At 47.5% G+C, this 17,786-nt stretch overlaps 1 protein-coding gene across 9 annotated transcripts in view; it reads right to left on the bottom strand.

Moving 5' to 3' along the window:
- ZHX2 (zinc fingers and homeoboxes 2) overlaps positions 1–17,786 on the bottom strand; it is a 197,353-nt gene that overhangs the window by 20,246 nt on the left and 159,321 nt on the right. For all 9 annotated transcript variants that reach the window (XM_054497457.2, XM_063669042.1, XM_054497454.2 and 6 more), the window contains one exon: positions 1,583–4,319. In XM_054497457.2, coding sequence (XP_054353432.2) covers positions 1,587–4,100 — 2,514 coding nt within the window. In that variant the 5' untranslated portion in view covers positions 4,101–4,319 and the 3' untranslated portion in view covers positions 1,583–1,586. The remainder of the gene's footprint in view (positions 1–1,582; positions 4,320–17,786) is intronic.

The following is a 17,786-nucleotide window of genomic DNA, read 5'->3' as shown; positions in this document are numbered from 1 at the left end:
CATGATGGCATTCTAGGATTGGCTGCTTGTTAAAGTGATCTTTTAATAGTGGATGGAGCTGGCTAAAACAAGGTTTCTAGAGAATTTCATTTATTTGTCAGCTTCCTCATTTTATTACTGAATCAATGAGTTAATGAGCGACGTGATCAGCCAAAGTTGTCCAAGTTCATTAATACAGAGGTGTGGTAATTTCCAGGGCTGCCTTTGGGAGCTTATCAATCATTCTGGAGGTTCTTACCTTTATTTTATCCTTTGTAAAGATAACTTGGGAGGCCTATTCTGTGGTCTTTTAAGTGACCTCTGGAGAAGCCTACCTGGGCAACTCATGCGTCTTCCTCCTTGTAATATTTTCTTTCCCTCCCGCAGCCCTCCCCCTGCAACTGCCCCCATTTCTAAACTCACCACCAAGCTGCTGTGCTTCAGGCCTCGATTTGCACTGACCTCTTAGGAAGCAGAACACCAAGGGCTTCAGTGGCATGTCCCATTATGGGGATGACACGGCCATTAGTAACCATGGAAACCGCCCTGCCCCCCCCCCCCCAGCTTGTGTCACTCTACAGGCCTAAATTACACCTGGCTCTTCCAGATTTGAAGGGGTTATGGGGACCCAAGCACAGTGGCACCTTCCTTTTGCCCTGACAAGGCAAATATCAAGCACTTTCAAAGCCTTTTCAGATTAGAAGAAATAAGCTCAGGTCTTTGATTCAGTAAACTTGGATACGTATTCTTAAAAAATCCAAAAAGAAAAGGGGGAAAAAAAGAAAAAGAAACAACCTCTTCATGTTTGGTGTTTTTACAGCAACAAACACAAAACACACAGAGGGAGGATGTGTTTTCTAACAGTCAAAACTAACCTTCAGAATGGACAGGCCTGAAGGCTGGCGCCCAAACAGGCCACAGCCAGCAGTGCTGCTCCCTGGGCACAGCCTTACAAATGAGGACATAGGTTCCATCAGCCCCCATTTTTCTTCTTTTTTCAAAGAACCTTTACAAATAACTCATCAGCTGGGCTCAGTGGCTCATGCCTGTAATCCCAGCACTTTAGGAGCCAGAGGCAAAGGAATTCCTTGAGTCCAGGAGTTTGAGACCAGCCTGGGCAACAAAGTGAGACCCCGTCTCTACCAAAATATTAAAATATTAGTTGGGTGTGCTGGCAGGTGCCTGAAGTCCCAGCTACTTGAAAAGCTGAGGGGGGAGGATCGCTTGGGCCTAGGAGTTTGAGGCTGCAATGACCTATGATTGAGCCACTGCACTGCAGCCTGGGTGGCAGAGCAAGACTCTGTCACTAAAAGCAAAACAAAACAAAACACCAAAACCAAAACCGACCCTTCCACTACAAGAATAAGTATGTGAGGTAATGCATGCGGGAATCAGCTTAACTGAGCCATCCCACTAGGTAAACATATTTCAAAACATCATATTGTACGTGATCAATATACATCATTCTTACTTGTTAATTACAAGAAAAAGAAGCCACCATCTATGTCAACATCTCTGTACCCTACAATCTATATTAACCCTGGCAACGAAAAGAAAGCAAGCTGTGTTCTCCCCTGCTGCCTGGGTGAGCAGGTGGAATTACCTGTCTAGGCCTGGCCAGCTTCTGCAGGGACACAGTCGGAGTCCGATTCAGCCAGTTCCGCCACGCCTTCTGCTGCAGCCTGACTCCAGCTATCTGATCTATCTGAGATGGCATCCTCCTCCCCGACCGTCACCTCCACGTAATCCACAACGCTTGACTCCTCGTTCTCGTCGCTGCCCTGGCCGTCCCGGCTGCTGCCCTCTGACGGGTCTGAGGTGGCCTCTGAGGGCTTTGCTGGCAAACAGTCTTTTGCTGGCTCGCTGCCTACCTTTACCCTGGGCACCAACTTCTCCAAGTCCTCTTCGCAGAGCTTTTTGGGGTCCTTGTAATATTGTGGAACCACGTCACCCCCGTTCTTTGGGCTCTCGGCCATGGGTTTTGTTGCTTTCCTTGCTACGGCATCGTAGCCGTGATCATCTGCCACGGGCTGGTGCTGATACTGCTCCATCCACTTCACGGTTCCCGTTTTCAGCAAGCATCTGTTCTCCTTGAACCAACGTACAATCTCAGTTCGGACCAGGCCAGTCTTGGCCGCTAACTGGTCGTACTCCTGGGGAGTAGGCCACTGGGTTCTTGCAAACGTGCTCCTCAGGAGATGAACCTGTTCTTGACTTTTTGCAATTGCTGGCGAAGGGCTGGGCAGAGAACTGGTTAACTGGGCACCGGAGAGCTGGTCGAGTCGAGACAGAGCACCGTTGGGGGCTCCCACATCTTGGCCTTTTTTGCCAGACCCCATGGAATCCAAGACAGCTTGTTCCATGCTGTCTCGAAGCTTCCGCCTCTCCGAGAACCAGGAGTCGATCTCTCTCCTGCTCAGCTTGGTCTCCACCCTTAGCCGATCCAGTTCTGCTTGGGTAGGAAAAGAACTTTTCAAAAAGCTGTCTTCCAAGATTTTAACCTGACCCTGTGTTTTCTCTTTGAACTTCTGGGGGGCAAAGTCTGGGTACGCGTGGTACGTGCGACCGTGTCGGGAGGCTGCGATGGCCAACTGCTCTTTGGCAAGGGATTCGCTGGTGATGTGGACGATGCCCCTTTGACACCGATACCGGTGGTCACTGAACCACTTCTTGATCTCGCTCCTGGCAAGGCCAGTCACCTCGATGAGCCGGTAAACCTCAGCATCGTCAGGGAACTGGCTCTGGAGAAAGCTGGCCTTGAGATGTGCTATCTGCTCCTTTGTCTTCTTGCGGTCACTGGCTGGCGTGAGTGGGGGGTTGGCCACCTTGGGTGGGGGCTCTGGCACCTGAGCGATGTGTGGACGCTTGGGTTCGGGGGCAGCTTGGGGAGTCACCAAGGGTCTCTTCTGGCCGTGGTTGGTGACTCCTGCCACGGCAAGCGTGATGGGGGAGCAAGAGACGGTTGTCGACCCGCTGGTCACCTGAGTCAGCACCAGGCTAGTCTGGCCGAGGATCTGGCACGGTAGAGCCGTCTGGAGGATGGGCTGCGTCACCTTTGTGGGGGCCAACTGGGCGGGCAGCACAGTGATGGTCGGGGGTACTGACTGTATGGTGCCGTTGAACATCTTCTTCCGGGCCTCCTCCACCTCTTCTGGGGACCAGCTGATGCCATGCTTTAAGCGCTGGGTGGCAAACCAGATTCTGATGTGCTCCTCTGGGTGTTTGGAGGCAGCTGTCAGCCAGGACAACTCAGCCTGGGTTGGGTAAGGAAACTTGTTGAAAGAGTTGATCATCGTGGCATTTGTATCCAGGGCAGAGTTGTATTTGGTAGTATTTAGTGGGACGGGGACCTTGGGCACAAGGTTGATATTTGGTGGCAGCTGTACAGAAGGCATGACGTGTCCTAATGTGTCTTGGAGGAGCTCCACACCGCCGAGTCTCGAGAGGATCTCAGCTGTGTCTGTCACCAGGCGGGCGGTCCCTTCCACGTGGTTCTCGGGGGTGATCTCTTCAGGCTTCTTGGGCACCTTCTTGGCATCCGCTTTTGGTTTTCCAGGCTTCATGATGGGGGTTTTACTCACCGAGATCCCAGAATCACTGTCACCAGTTCCAGGGCCGCTGGTGGTGATGGACACGACATGGTTGGTGGCTTCGATGGACTGTTCCAAGACAGTTTGATTATTGCGTTTAATTAACTTCAGCTTGAAGTTGGCCTCCCCAGGATGGAACTTGGAGTTGTGGTCGGACAGGGAGTCGTACTTTTTGGTTGTGAAGTTACATTCTGCACACACGTAGAGGGGGTTGAGAATCACATTGGGATGCTGCATGTCAACGTGCTCCGTGAACTCGTTCAGGTTTTGCGTGGAGTAGGGGCAGTATTTGCACTCATAACCACCTTGGAGTTTTTTGGACTGGCTTTCCCCCATAGATTTCACCTCTATCACTTCATTTTCTTTGGAAGAGTTTTCAAGTTCTGCTGCCCAACTGTCCTTGGCCACGTCAGGCTGTGGTGTGCCGATTCCTTTCTCTTTGGCCCTGTCTACCTCCTCGGGCACATCTTGTTCTACTACTTGTGATGTCCGAACCATGCATGGAGTTGTAGATTTTCGTTTGCTAGCCATGCTGCCTGTCTGTGTGCAATGGTTTATTTTTGGAGGGGGGTAAGGAGGGGGCGGTGAGATTCTTGGAACGAATAAGGTGAAAGGCTTTTGGCTTTATTCCCCCTTAAATGGCTTTGGCTTTCCTTGTGTGCTGAAGTCTACTGTTTGAGTTTTTAGAATGATTTCAGCACAGAAAATTGCAATGGCACCAACCGCTATACACACCAGGAAGCATCATATCTGTGGACAAGAACGAAGACAAGGTCAATGTCTCTTCACAACGCAAAAGAAACTGGCACTTCTTTATGAGTTTTCCCATGACCCATCCCAACAGGCACCCAAATCGAACACCTATGTATGCACAGACGGCGTGAAAATGCTTATAAACACGAAAAATCACATTCTTCTTCTCTTCCTTTTTTGGAAGGAGGTGAAAACAGGCCCAAACCAAGCAAACATGGATGAGGGTCACCATTTCATGTTTAGAGACAAAGGAATACAGGAAAGGTAGACAGGCACTAAAATCCTCTGAAGCAGTGAGAAGGAACGTCGCAGATGGTGTGCTTGCAAGCCACTTTTAGATTTGGTACCTCGGAAGCCAGATGTGTCCCCGGGGCTGGCAAGTGAAATTTATTCAGGTGCTAGAAAACAGATACGAACATTTTGCTTATCATAAAAGCAAAATCACGATAGAAAATCCAGAAAATGCAGAAAAGTATAAAAGAAAAAAAAAGCAATCACCCCCCCCAATATTGCAGTTTTATAGTTCATCTCACTTAAACAGTTTCCCATTTCCATAAATAGTGAGCAAAATAATGATTTTAAAAATCATTGTTTCATCACGTGATGAAATCATCATGTGTGGTATATCCCTATAACGCATGTTATTACACCGTAGGGATAGACTACACATGATATGTTCAGCCATTGGACTTTTTTTAAATTTTAAGTTCTGGGACACATGTGCAGAACATGCAGGTTTGTTACATAGGTAGACATGTGCCATGGTGGTTTGCTGCACCCATCAACCCGTCATCTAGGTTTTAGGCCCTGCATTCATTAGGTATTTGTCCGAATGCTCTCCCTATCCTTGTCCCCCATCCCCCAACAGGCCCCAGTGTGTGATGTTCCCCTCCCTGTGTCCATGTGTTTTCATTGTTCAACTCCCACTTATGAGTGAGAACATGCGGTGTTTGGTTTTCTGTTCCTGTGTTAGTTTGCTGAGAATGATGGCTTCCAGCTTCATCCATGTCCCTGCAAAGGACATAAACTCATTCTTTTTTTTATAGCAACTAGACTTTTGTTGGACATTTATTTCCAGTTTTTGGCTCTTACCAACAAAACTGCAGTGAATATCCTTAATCCTTATTTCTGATAACTACCTTTGGATGGATGCCTGGAAGTGGTTTTCTTGACCCATATATATGGCAGAGTTTTGGCCTCAATTGGCCTTTTCTTTGGTAGTGTATGAGACGGCTTGACTCACAATGCAGCCTACGTAAAATACTACCGTTAAAAAGCCTTGCTGATTACATAGGGAAAAACAGTTTTTTGGATTTTTGTTTGTTTCTGAGACAGGGTCTGGCTCTGTCACCCAGGATGGAGCGCAGTGGCACAATTCTAGCTCACTGCAGCCTCTATCTCCTGGGCTCAAGCAATCCTCCTGCCTCAGCCTCCCGAGCAGCTGGAACTATAGGCACACACCACCATGCCCAACTAATCATTTAATTTTTATTTTTAGTAGAGACAGGGTTTTGCCATGTTGTCCAGGGGTTTTGCCATGTTGTCCAGGCTGGTCTCCAACACCTGGGCTCAAGTTATCCACGTGCTTCTGTCTCCCAAAGTGCTGGGATCATGGGCGGGTGCCAAGAAAACTGTTTTAATATGCTTGTATGCTTTTCTTGATTGACAATAAGGTTGGATTGTTTTCAAAGATTTGCTCACTATTTATATTCTTTTGTGAATTGTCTGCTTATGTCATTTTTATATTTAGATATTCAGTAGTTTTTATTATGAATTTGCAAGAGTTCTCTTTACATAAATAATACTAATGCTTTACTAAGTTTGTTGCAAAACTTTTCCCAGTCTATCATTTACCTTTTTTTCTTTTGAGATAGTTTTGCTCTTGTGGCCCAGGCTGGAGCATAATGGCGTGGTCTTGGCTTACCGCAACCTCTGCCTCCCGGGTTCAAACAATTCTCCTGCCTCAGCCTCCTGCGTAGCTGGATTATAGGCATGCGCCACCACGCCAGGCTAATTTTGTATTTTTAGTAGAGATGGGGTTTCTCCATATTGGTCAGGCTGGTCTTGAACTCCTGACCTCAGGTGATCTGCCTGCCTCGGCCTCCCAAAGTGCTGGGATTACAGGCATGAGCCACTGCATCTGGCCCTATCATTTACCTATTAGTTGTGCATATTATATTTTTTTAATGTTTAACATGTAGAAATTTTCATTTTTAGCTAATAGATTTACCAATTTTTTTCTCTTGTAGCCTCTTTCATTGTGATTTTATATTTAGAAAGTGATTCCCTGTCTTGATAGCTGAAATATATTAATCTACATTTTCTTAAGAATATTTTAACTTTATTTTTTGCATTTAACTCATCTGGTATTGAATTTATCTTGGGTTAAGCTGTAAGACACAATTCTAACAATTTTTCTTCAGAGTTACCAACCATCTCAGCAGCATGCATTATTATTTTCTTTCTAACTAATTTTTGAGAAACCTCCTTTATCATACACAAACTTTATATCTACTAGGGTTGGTTCTGGGTTATCTAGTCTGTGTATTGATCTAGCTATTGAGTACTGCACTTATGCCTTGCTTCTAAAAGAACTTTTGTATGTTTAGAGTACATTTTTATATCTAGTAGAGTTCCTCCTCATTACTCTTTCTTTTCGCAAAACAGTTCTTGGTTATTTTGATAATCTAGTCTCATGAATCAATATCTCCTGTGAGATAAAATTCTATTAGAATTTTGATTGGAACTGAATTAAACAAATGATGATTTGGAAGTACAGGAACAATTTGCTTATTAGGTTAACAGAACCCAGAACCGAGAATGGAGAGCTGATGGGCTAAAGGAGGCAGGAGACATGTTTTGAAACAAAGATCCCAGACCTCTAGGAAAAGGAAGGAAAGGGAAGGGAAGGCAGGAGATGGCATATCATCTCTGGCCCCTCCCATGGGCCTGGGTTTGAGTCCCACTGAAGAGAGGGCATAAAGGCCAAAGTGAAGAACTTATTTTCACAAACAACTCTTGAGAGTCTAGGCCCACGCCCACCTGCTTAGGAGCTCAGGTGACACACTTGGGCAGGGCTGGGGAAAGGGCCATTCCCCCGCTAGTGAACCCAGAACCTGGCCCCTCTAAGATGAAAGCACTGGCATGTGTAGGCTGGTCAAATTCATCAGCAGTGGGGTGCGGGCCCCTCAGGCAGCGGCGAGGAGAGGACAGGGGTAAACCAGAGAAGAGGGCAGCCGTTTCTTTTTATTGACCATGCCCAAACCGCCACCTCCAGCCTCCGCCTGCCGTGATCTTCAGAGTCTTGATCTCACCTCTCCAATACTTTTCACGCCTCCAGAGTTCATCTCCAGCAATGGCACCACCAAGACCTGGCAGGCTCTGGCCCCGGCTCCCCTCTCCCGCCACCCTTCACGCTCCAGTGGCTCTGTCAGGACCTCATTCCCCTCATAGCACCTCTACCAGAACATCCCACCCCGAGAACCGCTTGGTTTTCAGGTCTCCATTGAAAAGTCACCCTCCCACAGAGAGGCTTTTGCTGATAGCTGCCCCTCTGCAAAACAATGCCTCCTCAGCACTCTCTATTTCCTCACCCTGCGTGGCTTTCTTCACAGCACTCCTCAATAGCTCACATCATACTTCGATGTTTTGTGGTTAAAAGAGGAGCAAGTGTCTATCCACTTGTTTATCATTTGTATCTCTGTGCAGAACCATTCTGCCCAATATGGTAGCCACTGGCCACATGTGGCCTTTTGAGTTTAGTTAAAATTAAATAGGATTAAAAATTCAGTACCACAGTCGTACTAGCCACATTCCCAGTGCTCAAGAAGCAACTGTGGCTGGTGGCTATTGTCTAATACAGTGAAGGACATTTCTATCATAGGAAGTCCTATTGGACAGCACCATTCAAGAACAGAAGCTCCATCAAGGCAGAAAGGTTTTTTTTTTTTTTTTTTTTTTGAGATGGGGTCTTGCTCTGTTGCCCAGGCTGGAGTGCAATGGCGCGATCTCGGCTCACTGCAACCTCTGCCTCCCAGTTCAAGCGATTTTCCTGCCTTAGCCTCCCAAGAAGTTGGGACCACACGCATAAGCCACTATGCCTGACTAACTTTTTTTTTTTTTTTGCAAAGACAGGATTTCACCCTGTTGCCCAGGCTGGTCTCGAACTCCTGGGCTCAAGCCATCCACTTGCCTCCATCTCCCAAAGTGCCAGGATTACAGGTGTGAGCCACCACACCCAGCATCACAAATTAAATTAACTGTAGGGAGGCTATCTCTTGGGAACTGCAGCTCAGTGATGAGGTATGCTAAAATCTCCTGTGAATGCTCAGTAGTGTGTGTGTGTGCATGCGTGTGCACACGTGTGAACATGTGTGTTGGGGTTACATGAGTGGAGGAACTCTGTAAGGGAAGGGAGACTCTACAGTTCTGTAGGGAGTACAATTAACACAGCAGAATGTGGCTAAATTTGCACCCACTGGCCAAAGGGCTTGGGACATTTGAGTTAAATTTTTCAAAAGAGAGGGGGAAAGACACTTTCCTCCTGCAGAAAAAAGACATCAGGCAGGAGTAGACTCAGGGGAGGAAATACCTTTTTTTACCGAAACTTCCCATATCCCGCATTATTTAAATCTGTTGACAAGTGAGCCCCCCGAAATGAGGTGAATAGTGGTAAAATGGCCTGGAAGCTTCTCAGTGTTCCAAAAACTGTGGCTCAAAATAAAAGCATCTTCTAAAACTCATTCAGCAACCAGGAATCCAAACCAAAGCAGATGAAAAAGAAGAAAAGAGGAAGGAAGAAAAGAGAGAAGGAGGAGAGCTCAGAAAACACAGAGCCTTTTGAGAATCTATTTCTTAGGGCTCTCTTGGTGGATCTGCAAGAAACACGGCCTTTAGAAGGATGATCCTGGTGCCAGGGATTGGGTGTCTGAAGGGTAGTAGCATGTTGGCATCCGTCATTTTGAAAGTCCGTGAGCCACCAGCAAAGTGAGGACCAGCACCATGAAGTCTGGTACTTGCTGGAACGAAGGCTAAATTGTTTTGAGCAAAGTCTTCAGGTCTGATATGCCTGGGTCAAAGTTGGCAAAAATAAAAAATAAGTGAATGAATGAATACATAAAATACATGTTAAGAATAAACTCTAACACAGTCCCTTCCATAGTGAGTGGTGCGTGTCCCAGCAGACCTGTTGCAAGTCGTGGTTCTTGCCCTGGGCCAGTGTCTCAGCGGGTCTGAACTGGGCACAGTCACATCCTGTGCCAACCTGAAAACACTTAAAGGGAGCAGGGAGTTCTCCTTTGGGCTGCACCATCCAGGGCCCAGCAGTGGGGAGACTCCAGCCAGTCATCACACCATCCCCTGTCTGACGAGATCAGGCACATTCAGGGTGGTATGGCTGTAGACAGACCATCGCTTATCTGGAGCAAGAAACATCCCTGCCCTCAAGAGGTTGCCTGAACAAGTCAGAACTAAGCACACTTGTTTAAGATTCTGGTTCCCAAGAGAAGGGAGGGGAGGTAAGACAGCTATTCTCTGTGTTGCCCCTCTCTGTCTGAAGTCCTGCTCCTCGCGGGATAACTAAGAGTGTGACAAGTGCATGTTACATGGAAACGAACCTGGAGCTCCAAATACAACCTTGCTGCCTTTACATGTTTTTGATCTTGACTCAGTTTTCCTTTTATCCACTGCAGCATTTGCTATGCACCTCAAAGAGACCCTAACCGTAATGAGACCATAACAATGCCTTGGAATAAATTGGCTTGGAATACATGCCTTGTTTTTTTTTTTTTTTTTTTTGTAGAGACAGGGTTTATATAAAAGAGAAATGATCAGTCTACATAGACAACGACAAAGAGGCCATTTCTGGTGTCTGTGCAAGGCTCTTCCCTTCGCCACGAGGTGCTTCTTCCATCATTACCCTCCCTGTTGCAAGTGGAATGCAATTCAATTAGACCCTTGCTTACTGGGTATGAGTATGAGCCAGAACCCTGTGGACAGCTGGGGGTGCACAGATGAAGACACCACAGCTCTGTCCTCAAGGAGTTCGTAGCTGGTACATTAGTTCGCTAGGGCTGCCATGACAAAATGCCACAGACTGGGTGGCTTTAGACAACAGGAATTTATTCTCTCACAGTTTTGCAGGCTGGAAGTCTGAGATCAAGGTGTCAGCAGGGTTGGGTTCTTCAGGTGCCTCTCTCCTTGGCTTGGAGATGACCGTCTTCCTCCTGTGTCTTTCTGAGGTCTTCCCTCTGTGGGAGTCTGTTTCCTAAACTTCTCTTGTTATAATGATACCAGTTATATTGGATTAGGGCCCACCCTAATGACCTCATGTAACCTTGGAGTTAGGGTAATTAATTACCTTAATTATCCTATCTCCAAATACGGTCACATTCAGAGGCATGGGGGGTTAGGACCTCAACATATGGATTTTAGGGGAGCATAATTCATCCTACAACTATTGGGCAGGACACTGCCATCTAAACACCCTTCAATGGCACACAAAGTGATTGGTTCATGCAGTCGACAAACACTGATAGAGCACCTAGTGGTGCCAGATGCTGTTCTAGTTGCCGAGGATACAGCAGTGGATGGACAGAAATTGCGGCTCGTGGAGAGCTCACCATGGAGGAGAGTAAGGAAAGGAACACATTAAAAGTGTAGAGCGGGGCCACTTGAGGTTTTAAGCAGGGTGGTCAGGGACTTCCTCCTTGAGAAGGTGACAGTGGAACATGTGGATGTTGCAAATACAAGAAGGAGAAAGAGTTTATGAAACAGAGAGGAGGCTATACTTAATTTTGTAGGGCAGGGTTGGGGGAGGGTAGATAAAGGCTTTCCAGGGGAGGCAACTTTCCTCTTCTTAGAAATAAAATGGTAATAGCTACTATTAATGAAAATGCTCCATGCTTTCTTGGTGAGTCTTCACAACAACTCTGCAAAGCAGCTGTGACTACCCTCAATCTGCAGATGAAAGAACCAAGACCAGAGAGGGTAAGTGTCTCACCTAAGGTCACACAGCTAGTTCATGGCAGAGCTGGGATTTGACCAGTCTGTCCAAACCCTGTGCTCTTGGCACATCACCACACAGCCTCTCCTGGATAAGCAGGGCTTCGAAGGGGGAGTAGAATTCTGGGAGGTAGAGGAAAGTGAGAGTGACTCCTATCAAAGGAACCTAGTCTTTCCAGGCAGAGCATACAGCATGAGCAAGTCAGAAGGCAAGAAAACACCTGAGGAATGACAAGGACTGGGGGTAAGGGGCAGGGGTGTGAGGGCAGAGGTAGGGAGGAGGCTGAACAACTTAGGTTGGGGCTAGATGGCGAAGAGTCTGGAATGCCGTGCCAGGGAGTTGGATTTTGGTCTGCAGGCAAGAGAGGGTCAAAGCCTTTTGGGCAGGGTCCTGGAAACAGAGGGGTCTTGGATTCAAGGTGTGGGGAGGGGCTGGCGGGAAATGAGGCACATCAATGAAGAACAAACCCTCAAACCAGGCAGCTGAACAATAATCTCAGCTAACCCCAAATTAAACAGTCAAGGCCCAGGCTGCTGAGAGATAGCCTTCCTGCCCACCTCCAAGTTTCTCCTTTAAGTAGATGCTGGGAGCTCTTCACTTTTCATCTGGAACTTTCTCCCGTTCGGTTTGGCCTCTCTTCCCCACCACGGAATGGCTGAACAATTGGGGTTCGAATGTGACAGCTGATTCTCCCTTAATCAATCCCCCAACAATAATGACAGTCAACATTCACCAAAGCCTTAGTGTATGCCAAGTGCTAAGTTTCACTTCTCAGAAATCCTACATAGACACTAAGGCTCAGAGAGGTTAAGGAGCTTGGTCAAAGTCACACAGCCTGGAGCAGTAAAACTGGGATACGAACTTTATGTGTAGACTTAGGGATTGTGTTAAAATGCAGATGCTGATTCAGTGTGTCTGGCTCAGGGCCTATGACTGTGCATTTTATTTTTTATTTATTTTTTTTGAGATGGAGTTTCCCTCTTTTGCCCAGGCTGGAGTGCAATGGCACGATCTTGGCTCACTGCAACCTCGGCACTCCGGGCTCAAACAATTCTCCTGCCTCAGCCTCCCAAGTAGCTGGGATTATAAGCATGTGCCACCATGCCTGGCTAATTTTTGTACTTTTAGTAGAGATGGGGTTTCGCCATGTTGATCAGGCTGGTCTCGAACTCCTGACCTCAGGTGATCCACCCACCTCAGCCTCCCAAAATGCTGGGATTACAGGCTTGACCACCGTGCCTGGCCATGACTGTGCATTTCTAACAGGCTCCTAGGTGAGGATGCTACTACGCAGGTGCAGCAAGCTTTAAGGTACAGGGTTCTGTAAGGCTCCCCAAGAAGCACTCTCCTCTGCATCCTTTGTTCTTTCTCCTTCTCACCATCAGTTGCAGAGACAGGTGGTGGCATTTCCTGACCTTTCCCTACAAGTGGCCTGCAGCCCCTGGGAGAAGGAAAAAATGGATCAAACTGCCAGAGCAGCCCCTGGAAACTTCTCAAGGTGGCTGGCTCACAGTCTGGCTGTCAGGATGGTACATGGCTCCGCTTCTGACCTCCTTAGGGAGGCATCTGGGGGAGGTGAGGAGTTAAGACTGCAGAGGCCTCCTGCAGTACAGGATCTCAAGCCCTTGGGGGTTCAGAGGTCAGAGGGAGCTGCAGAGCCGGGATCCCAGGGGTCTACCCAGAGGACAGCAGTGCTTTGAGCCCAGGGAGTGCTCAAGAGCTGCTCGCTCTCAGGGAATCACACCTCCGGGCTTTGACAGGGATTCCACATCTCATCGCAGAGCTTTTCACTGGGGCTGTCAGAAGAAATAACAGGGCTGTCTGGGAGCTTTCAAAGGAAGCATCTTGTCAAGACATCAAAACCAAAAAGGATGCTTTTAGCTTTGTGGGGTCTTCTGACAGGGCTGTTAACAGATTCTGCCTCAGTTCATCAAGGGTAGATCTTTTCTGAGGGGGTGGGAGCAGGAATTGCTCCTTTGTGTTTTCAAATCACAACATGACACCCCCCCAGAAGACATTCTGCTGGGTAGATATGCTGTGGCAATGGTGGCGGGTGGGGGCAGGGCAGGAGGAATTAGATGCTACAAAGCAGAAGGCCTGGGCTTTGCTCTGAGCTCCAGCAACCCAGCTCTCTTCTCTTCTGTTTCCATCCTTGCCTCCATTTTTCTCTTCTGTTAAACAGAATTGCCTTTGAAAGGTCACTGGTGACTGAGAGTTAATTCCTGAGTTTTCTGATTTTTCCCCATTTTATCTTAATCCAAATTTGAATTTTGGGGTTGGGCTTATAATGTGGCTCCCAAACCATCACACATCACCTGGAGTGCTTTGTAAAAATACCAATTCACGAACCTCAGTCCAGAGTTACTACACCCAAGCCTCCAGGTGCAGAGCCTGGGAATGTGTATTTTTAATCAGAAGTCATGCAACTGCTGCGCAGCCTTGTTTGCTACCTTTGGAATCAAGACATCACTTGGCTTCTTCTAATTCAGAACTGGTTGGGCTGAAACACCGTGTCCCATGAAGACACAGAGATGTTCATAGCTACATTTTTTTTTTTTTTTTTGCTGCAGCTAAAACCACAAACAGCCAAAGCTCCCTGCCGTGCCAAAGAGTAGAATAACTGTATTAATACTCCCAAAGGGAATGACAGACAATTTGGAGGATGAGGTAGAAACGGGGGAAGAACTGTACAAAATTACAATCCTGGAAAAGAAAAGAAAACAGAATGCTGGCTGCTTGATAACATAGCATAAAACATCTTTATAAACACGATCCACAGAAGCAGAGTTGGTGATTTGGGAAAGTTGAGACGTAAGAAGCGATTTCCTGTTATCTGTGTTTGTGTTTTAACTTTTTGTATTGCTTAGTTGCTCAAACGGACACATTTTTAAAAAGAAAAGAAGGGGTTTGTTGATCAAGGAAACCTGATAGTACTAAAATGTTGTTTACATGCACAGTCTTTTAAAATTGTATTCTATTTAGAGACAGGTTCTCACTCTGTCACTCAGATTGGAGTGGAGTGGCATGATCATAGCTCACTGCAACCTCAAACTCCTGGGTTCAAGTGATCCTCCTACCTCAGCCTCCTGAGTAGCTGGGACTACAGGCACATGCCACCATGCCCAGCTTATTAAAACAATCTCTTTTTTTTTTTGTAGAGATAGGGGTCTCATTATATTACCCAGCCTGGTTTTGAACTCCTGGGCTCAAGTGATCCCCCTGCCTCAGCCTCCCAAGGTGCTGGGATTACAGGTGGGAGCCACCACACCTGGTTTACATGCATAATCTCTATTATTCCCAGGACACCAACTGATGGCTGTGATCTCCATCTTACAGATGAGGAAGCTGAGGCTCAGAGAGGTTCAATGGCTTGCTGAAGAGAGTAGAACCCAGATAATCCTGGTTCCACGCCTGCTGCTTGATCCCTATGACACACAGTTGTTCATTGTTAACAATTCTAATTCCTGATACTGTGACTATAAATTAGATTTCTCACAAATTCCAAGTGGCCTTGCCCCTCTGGGAGTGTTGTTCAAAGGAGGAAGATTTTAATTGAATTGTGATGTCTTTTTCAACATGCTGCTCTGAGAAGCTCTTGTTAGGAAGAAAGCTGACATGACCCTTTCTAACCAAAAAAGCTTCATGAGTGGCCCATGGAAGTTTGAAGTGAGGTCTGTGGCTGCTTCACGCCGCCTGCCATGTGAGCATCACCACACATTTGGGTGACACAGGGCCCTGAGAGGAGGCTGGGTGTCCTGCCAGAGGTGGGATGGGGTGGTGGCTTCAGACAGGGTAGTCAGAATTCAGAGGCAGAGGAAGCCACTGATGCCTGAGAAGGTAGACCGGGTCTGGACCCATGTGAACCTGGAGCCCCGAATTTACTCATTTACTCCAAACCAATGAATTCCAAAGCTCAGACCCTTCCAACCCTTCAACAGGTAAAGCCTTGGCCTCCAGGGGCCTTGTTCCCCATCAGTGTTCAGCATTAGGGCTCACCAGGTCAGTGGAAGTGGGGCACAGGCTGAAGCCAGCACCCCCAGTTTGAATCCTGGCTTCATCACTTACTAGGAGTCCACTTTTCTCTGGCCACAGCCTTGGTGCCCATCTTACAACCCCCAAACCCACCTGCAAGCCAGAGAATACCAAATGCTGCACGTGAATTCACCACGGCCAACCTCAGTTCCAGCAGCTGTAAAATAGGGTGAACCTTCACCTGCAGAACTGGCCCGAATGAGGACCTTTGACACTGATGTGTTCTGGAACTAATCACAGGGTGACTTTGATTAGTAAGCTAGTGTGAGTGGTGAGGGGATTGGCAAACTGATGTCCAGAAGGACTGCTCTACCCCTCCTCCCCATCAGACCCCGTTTTCCTCCACAGCGCCTCTCAGTGGCCAGCCACTGTATCAGGTGCTGCGTATTTCTGCTAGCTCATCTCACCTGGTCACGCCGCTCTGAGATTTTTTTCTTACTCATCTTTTGTTCCCACCTCTTGAATTTCCTGTGTAACTGTTCCAATATGAATTTCCCAACTTCGCCTCTCTGTTTTAGTAGATTTTGCCTTGTGTCTTGCTGAGATCCAGCTCACCTTTTCCATCTCCAAGCATCTCTTTGCTTTCCAGTTGGTTAGGAGAAGGTAGTTGGTCTCCCTGTTAAAAGGCTAATCCCTCCACCAGGCCTCCAGCTCAGCACTCATGGGTTCTGTCAACTCCTGTCTCCCTCCACTGGGTCCCCTTCCCTTTGGGTTACAAACACCTCAGGTTGCCGTTTCCATAAAAAGGCAAACGAAGCAAAGCAAAGCAAACATGAAAAGCAAGGCTAAATCTCTCATGACAGCTCGATTCCACCACCATCTACACATCATTATATCAGCTCCTTCATCCTATGGCAGAGGTGAAGAGCTCAGGCTCCTGAGTGGGAGACGTGCCTTCGAGGTCTGGTTCCACGCCACGGGTGAGAGACCCTGGAAAAGTTCCACCAATCCTTTGAAGCCTCAGCCTTTCCATTTGTAACATGGGGATGAAAATGGTAGCCACATCAAAGGGCAGCTGAGAGTATCCAGTGAGCTAATTTGAGTATATTTTGTTCTGTGCCTGATCCTTGATGAGCTTGGAGCTCACAACAGAGGGTACCTGTTGTTAAAATGATGATTTTACCGTCAAAATTCTCAAAGGAAGTTAATGATTACACCTGCTCATCGCTTCTCTTACTGCATGCTTCGCCCCTCACCTCTGTGGATTCTGCCCTCCCAGCTCTGTTGACAATTTTATCTTAAACTGCCAAATATATCCCCCATCACTGACTCTGCAGGGCAAACTGCCATCCTCGAAACACCTCTACTGGCTGCTTCTTCTTGATCTCGATTCTTCTTCTTCTCCTTCTTTTTCTTTTCTTTTTTTTTTTTTTTTTGACAGAGTCTTGCTGTGTTGCACAGGCTGGAGTGCAGTGGTGTGATTTCAGCTCACTGTAGCCTTGGCCTCCCGGGCTCAAGCAATTTTCATGCCTCAGCCTCCCAAGTAGCTTGGACAACAGGTGCATGCCCCCATGCCTAGCTACTTTTTTGTATTTTAGTAGAGACAGTGTTTCACCATGTTGCCCAGGCTGGTGTTAAATTCTTAAACTCAGGCAATCTGCCTGCCTCAGCCTCCCAAAGTGCTGGGATTACAGGTGTGAGCCACCGTGCCCGGCCCCTTGGCTTCCTCTTCTGTTTTTCTGTTCTCAGTAGGTGCATCGCCATGCCCTTGGCTCTTCTCATCCATCTCCTCTCCATCCTTCTTGGTGAACTCATCCATCCCAAAGATCTGAGCTCATCCTTGCAGATATCTACCAAACCAACCTTCCTAGCCCTGGCCCTTCCTTTCCAGAGCCCCAGACTTTCCTTCCCAGCTGCAGGCGGCTGGCAAGAAGACAGGAGGGACTAGATGGATTCGTAACTGGACAAAGGCTGGAGTGGCCACTCTCCACTGAAAGCTTAACAAAGTCAGAATAATTCATGAAAACCAGGAAACATAAGCTGCGCATGGTGGCTTATGCCTGTAATCCCAGCACTTTGGGAGGCCGAGGCAGGCAGATCACGAGGTCAGGAGATCGAGATCAGCCAGGCCAACATGGTGAAACCCTGTCTCTACTAAAAATGCAAAAATTAGCTGGACATGGTGGCACACGCCTGTAGTCCCAACTACTTGGGAGGCTGAGGCAGAAGAATCTCTTGAACTCGGGAGGCGGAGGTTGCAGTGAGCCGGGATCTCGCCACTGCACTCCAGCCTGGCGACAGAGCCAGACTCCGTCTCAAAAAAAAAAAAAAAAAACCAAAAAGAAAACCAGGAAACATAATACATGAATAAAAAAAATAGATGATCTGGCTGGGTGCGGCGGCTCATGCCTGTAATCCCAGCACTTTGAGAGGCCGAGGTGGGTGGATTGCTTGAGTTCAGGAGGAGCTCGAGACTGGCCTAGCCAACA

Source organism: Pongo pygmaeus, chromosome 7 (assembly GCF_028885625.2).
Source record: "Pongo pygmaeus isolate AG05252 chromosome 7, NHGRI_mPonPyg2-v2.0_pri, whole genome shotgun sequence".
In the NCBI taxonomy this organism is placed as follows: domain Eukaryota; kingdom Metazoa; phylum Chordata; class Mammalia; order Primates; family Hominidae; genus Pongo; species Pongo pygmaeus.
Note: the sequence above shows the minus strand (reverse complement) of the source record. Positions and strands in the feature narration are given on the sequence as shown.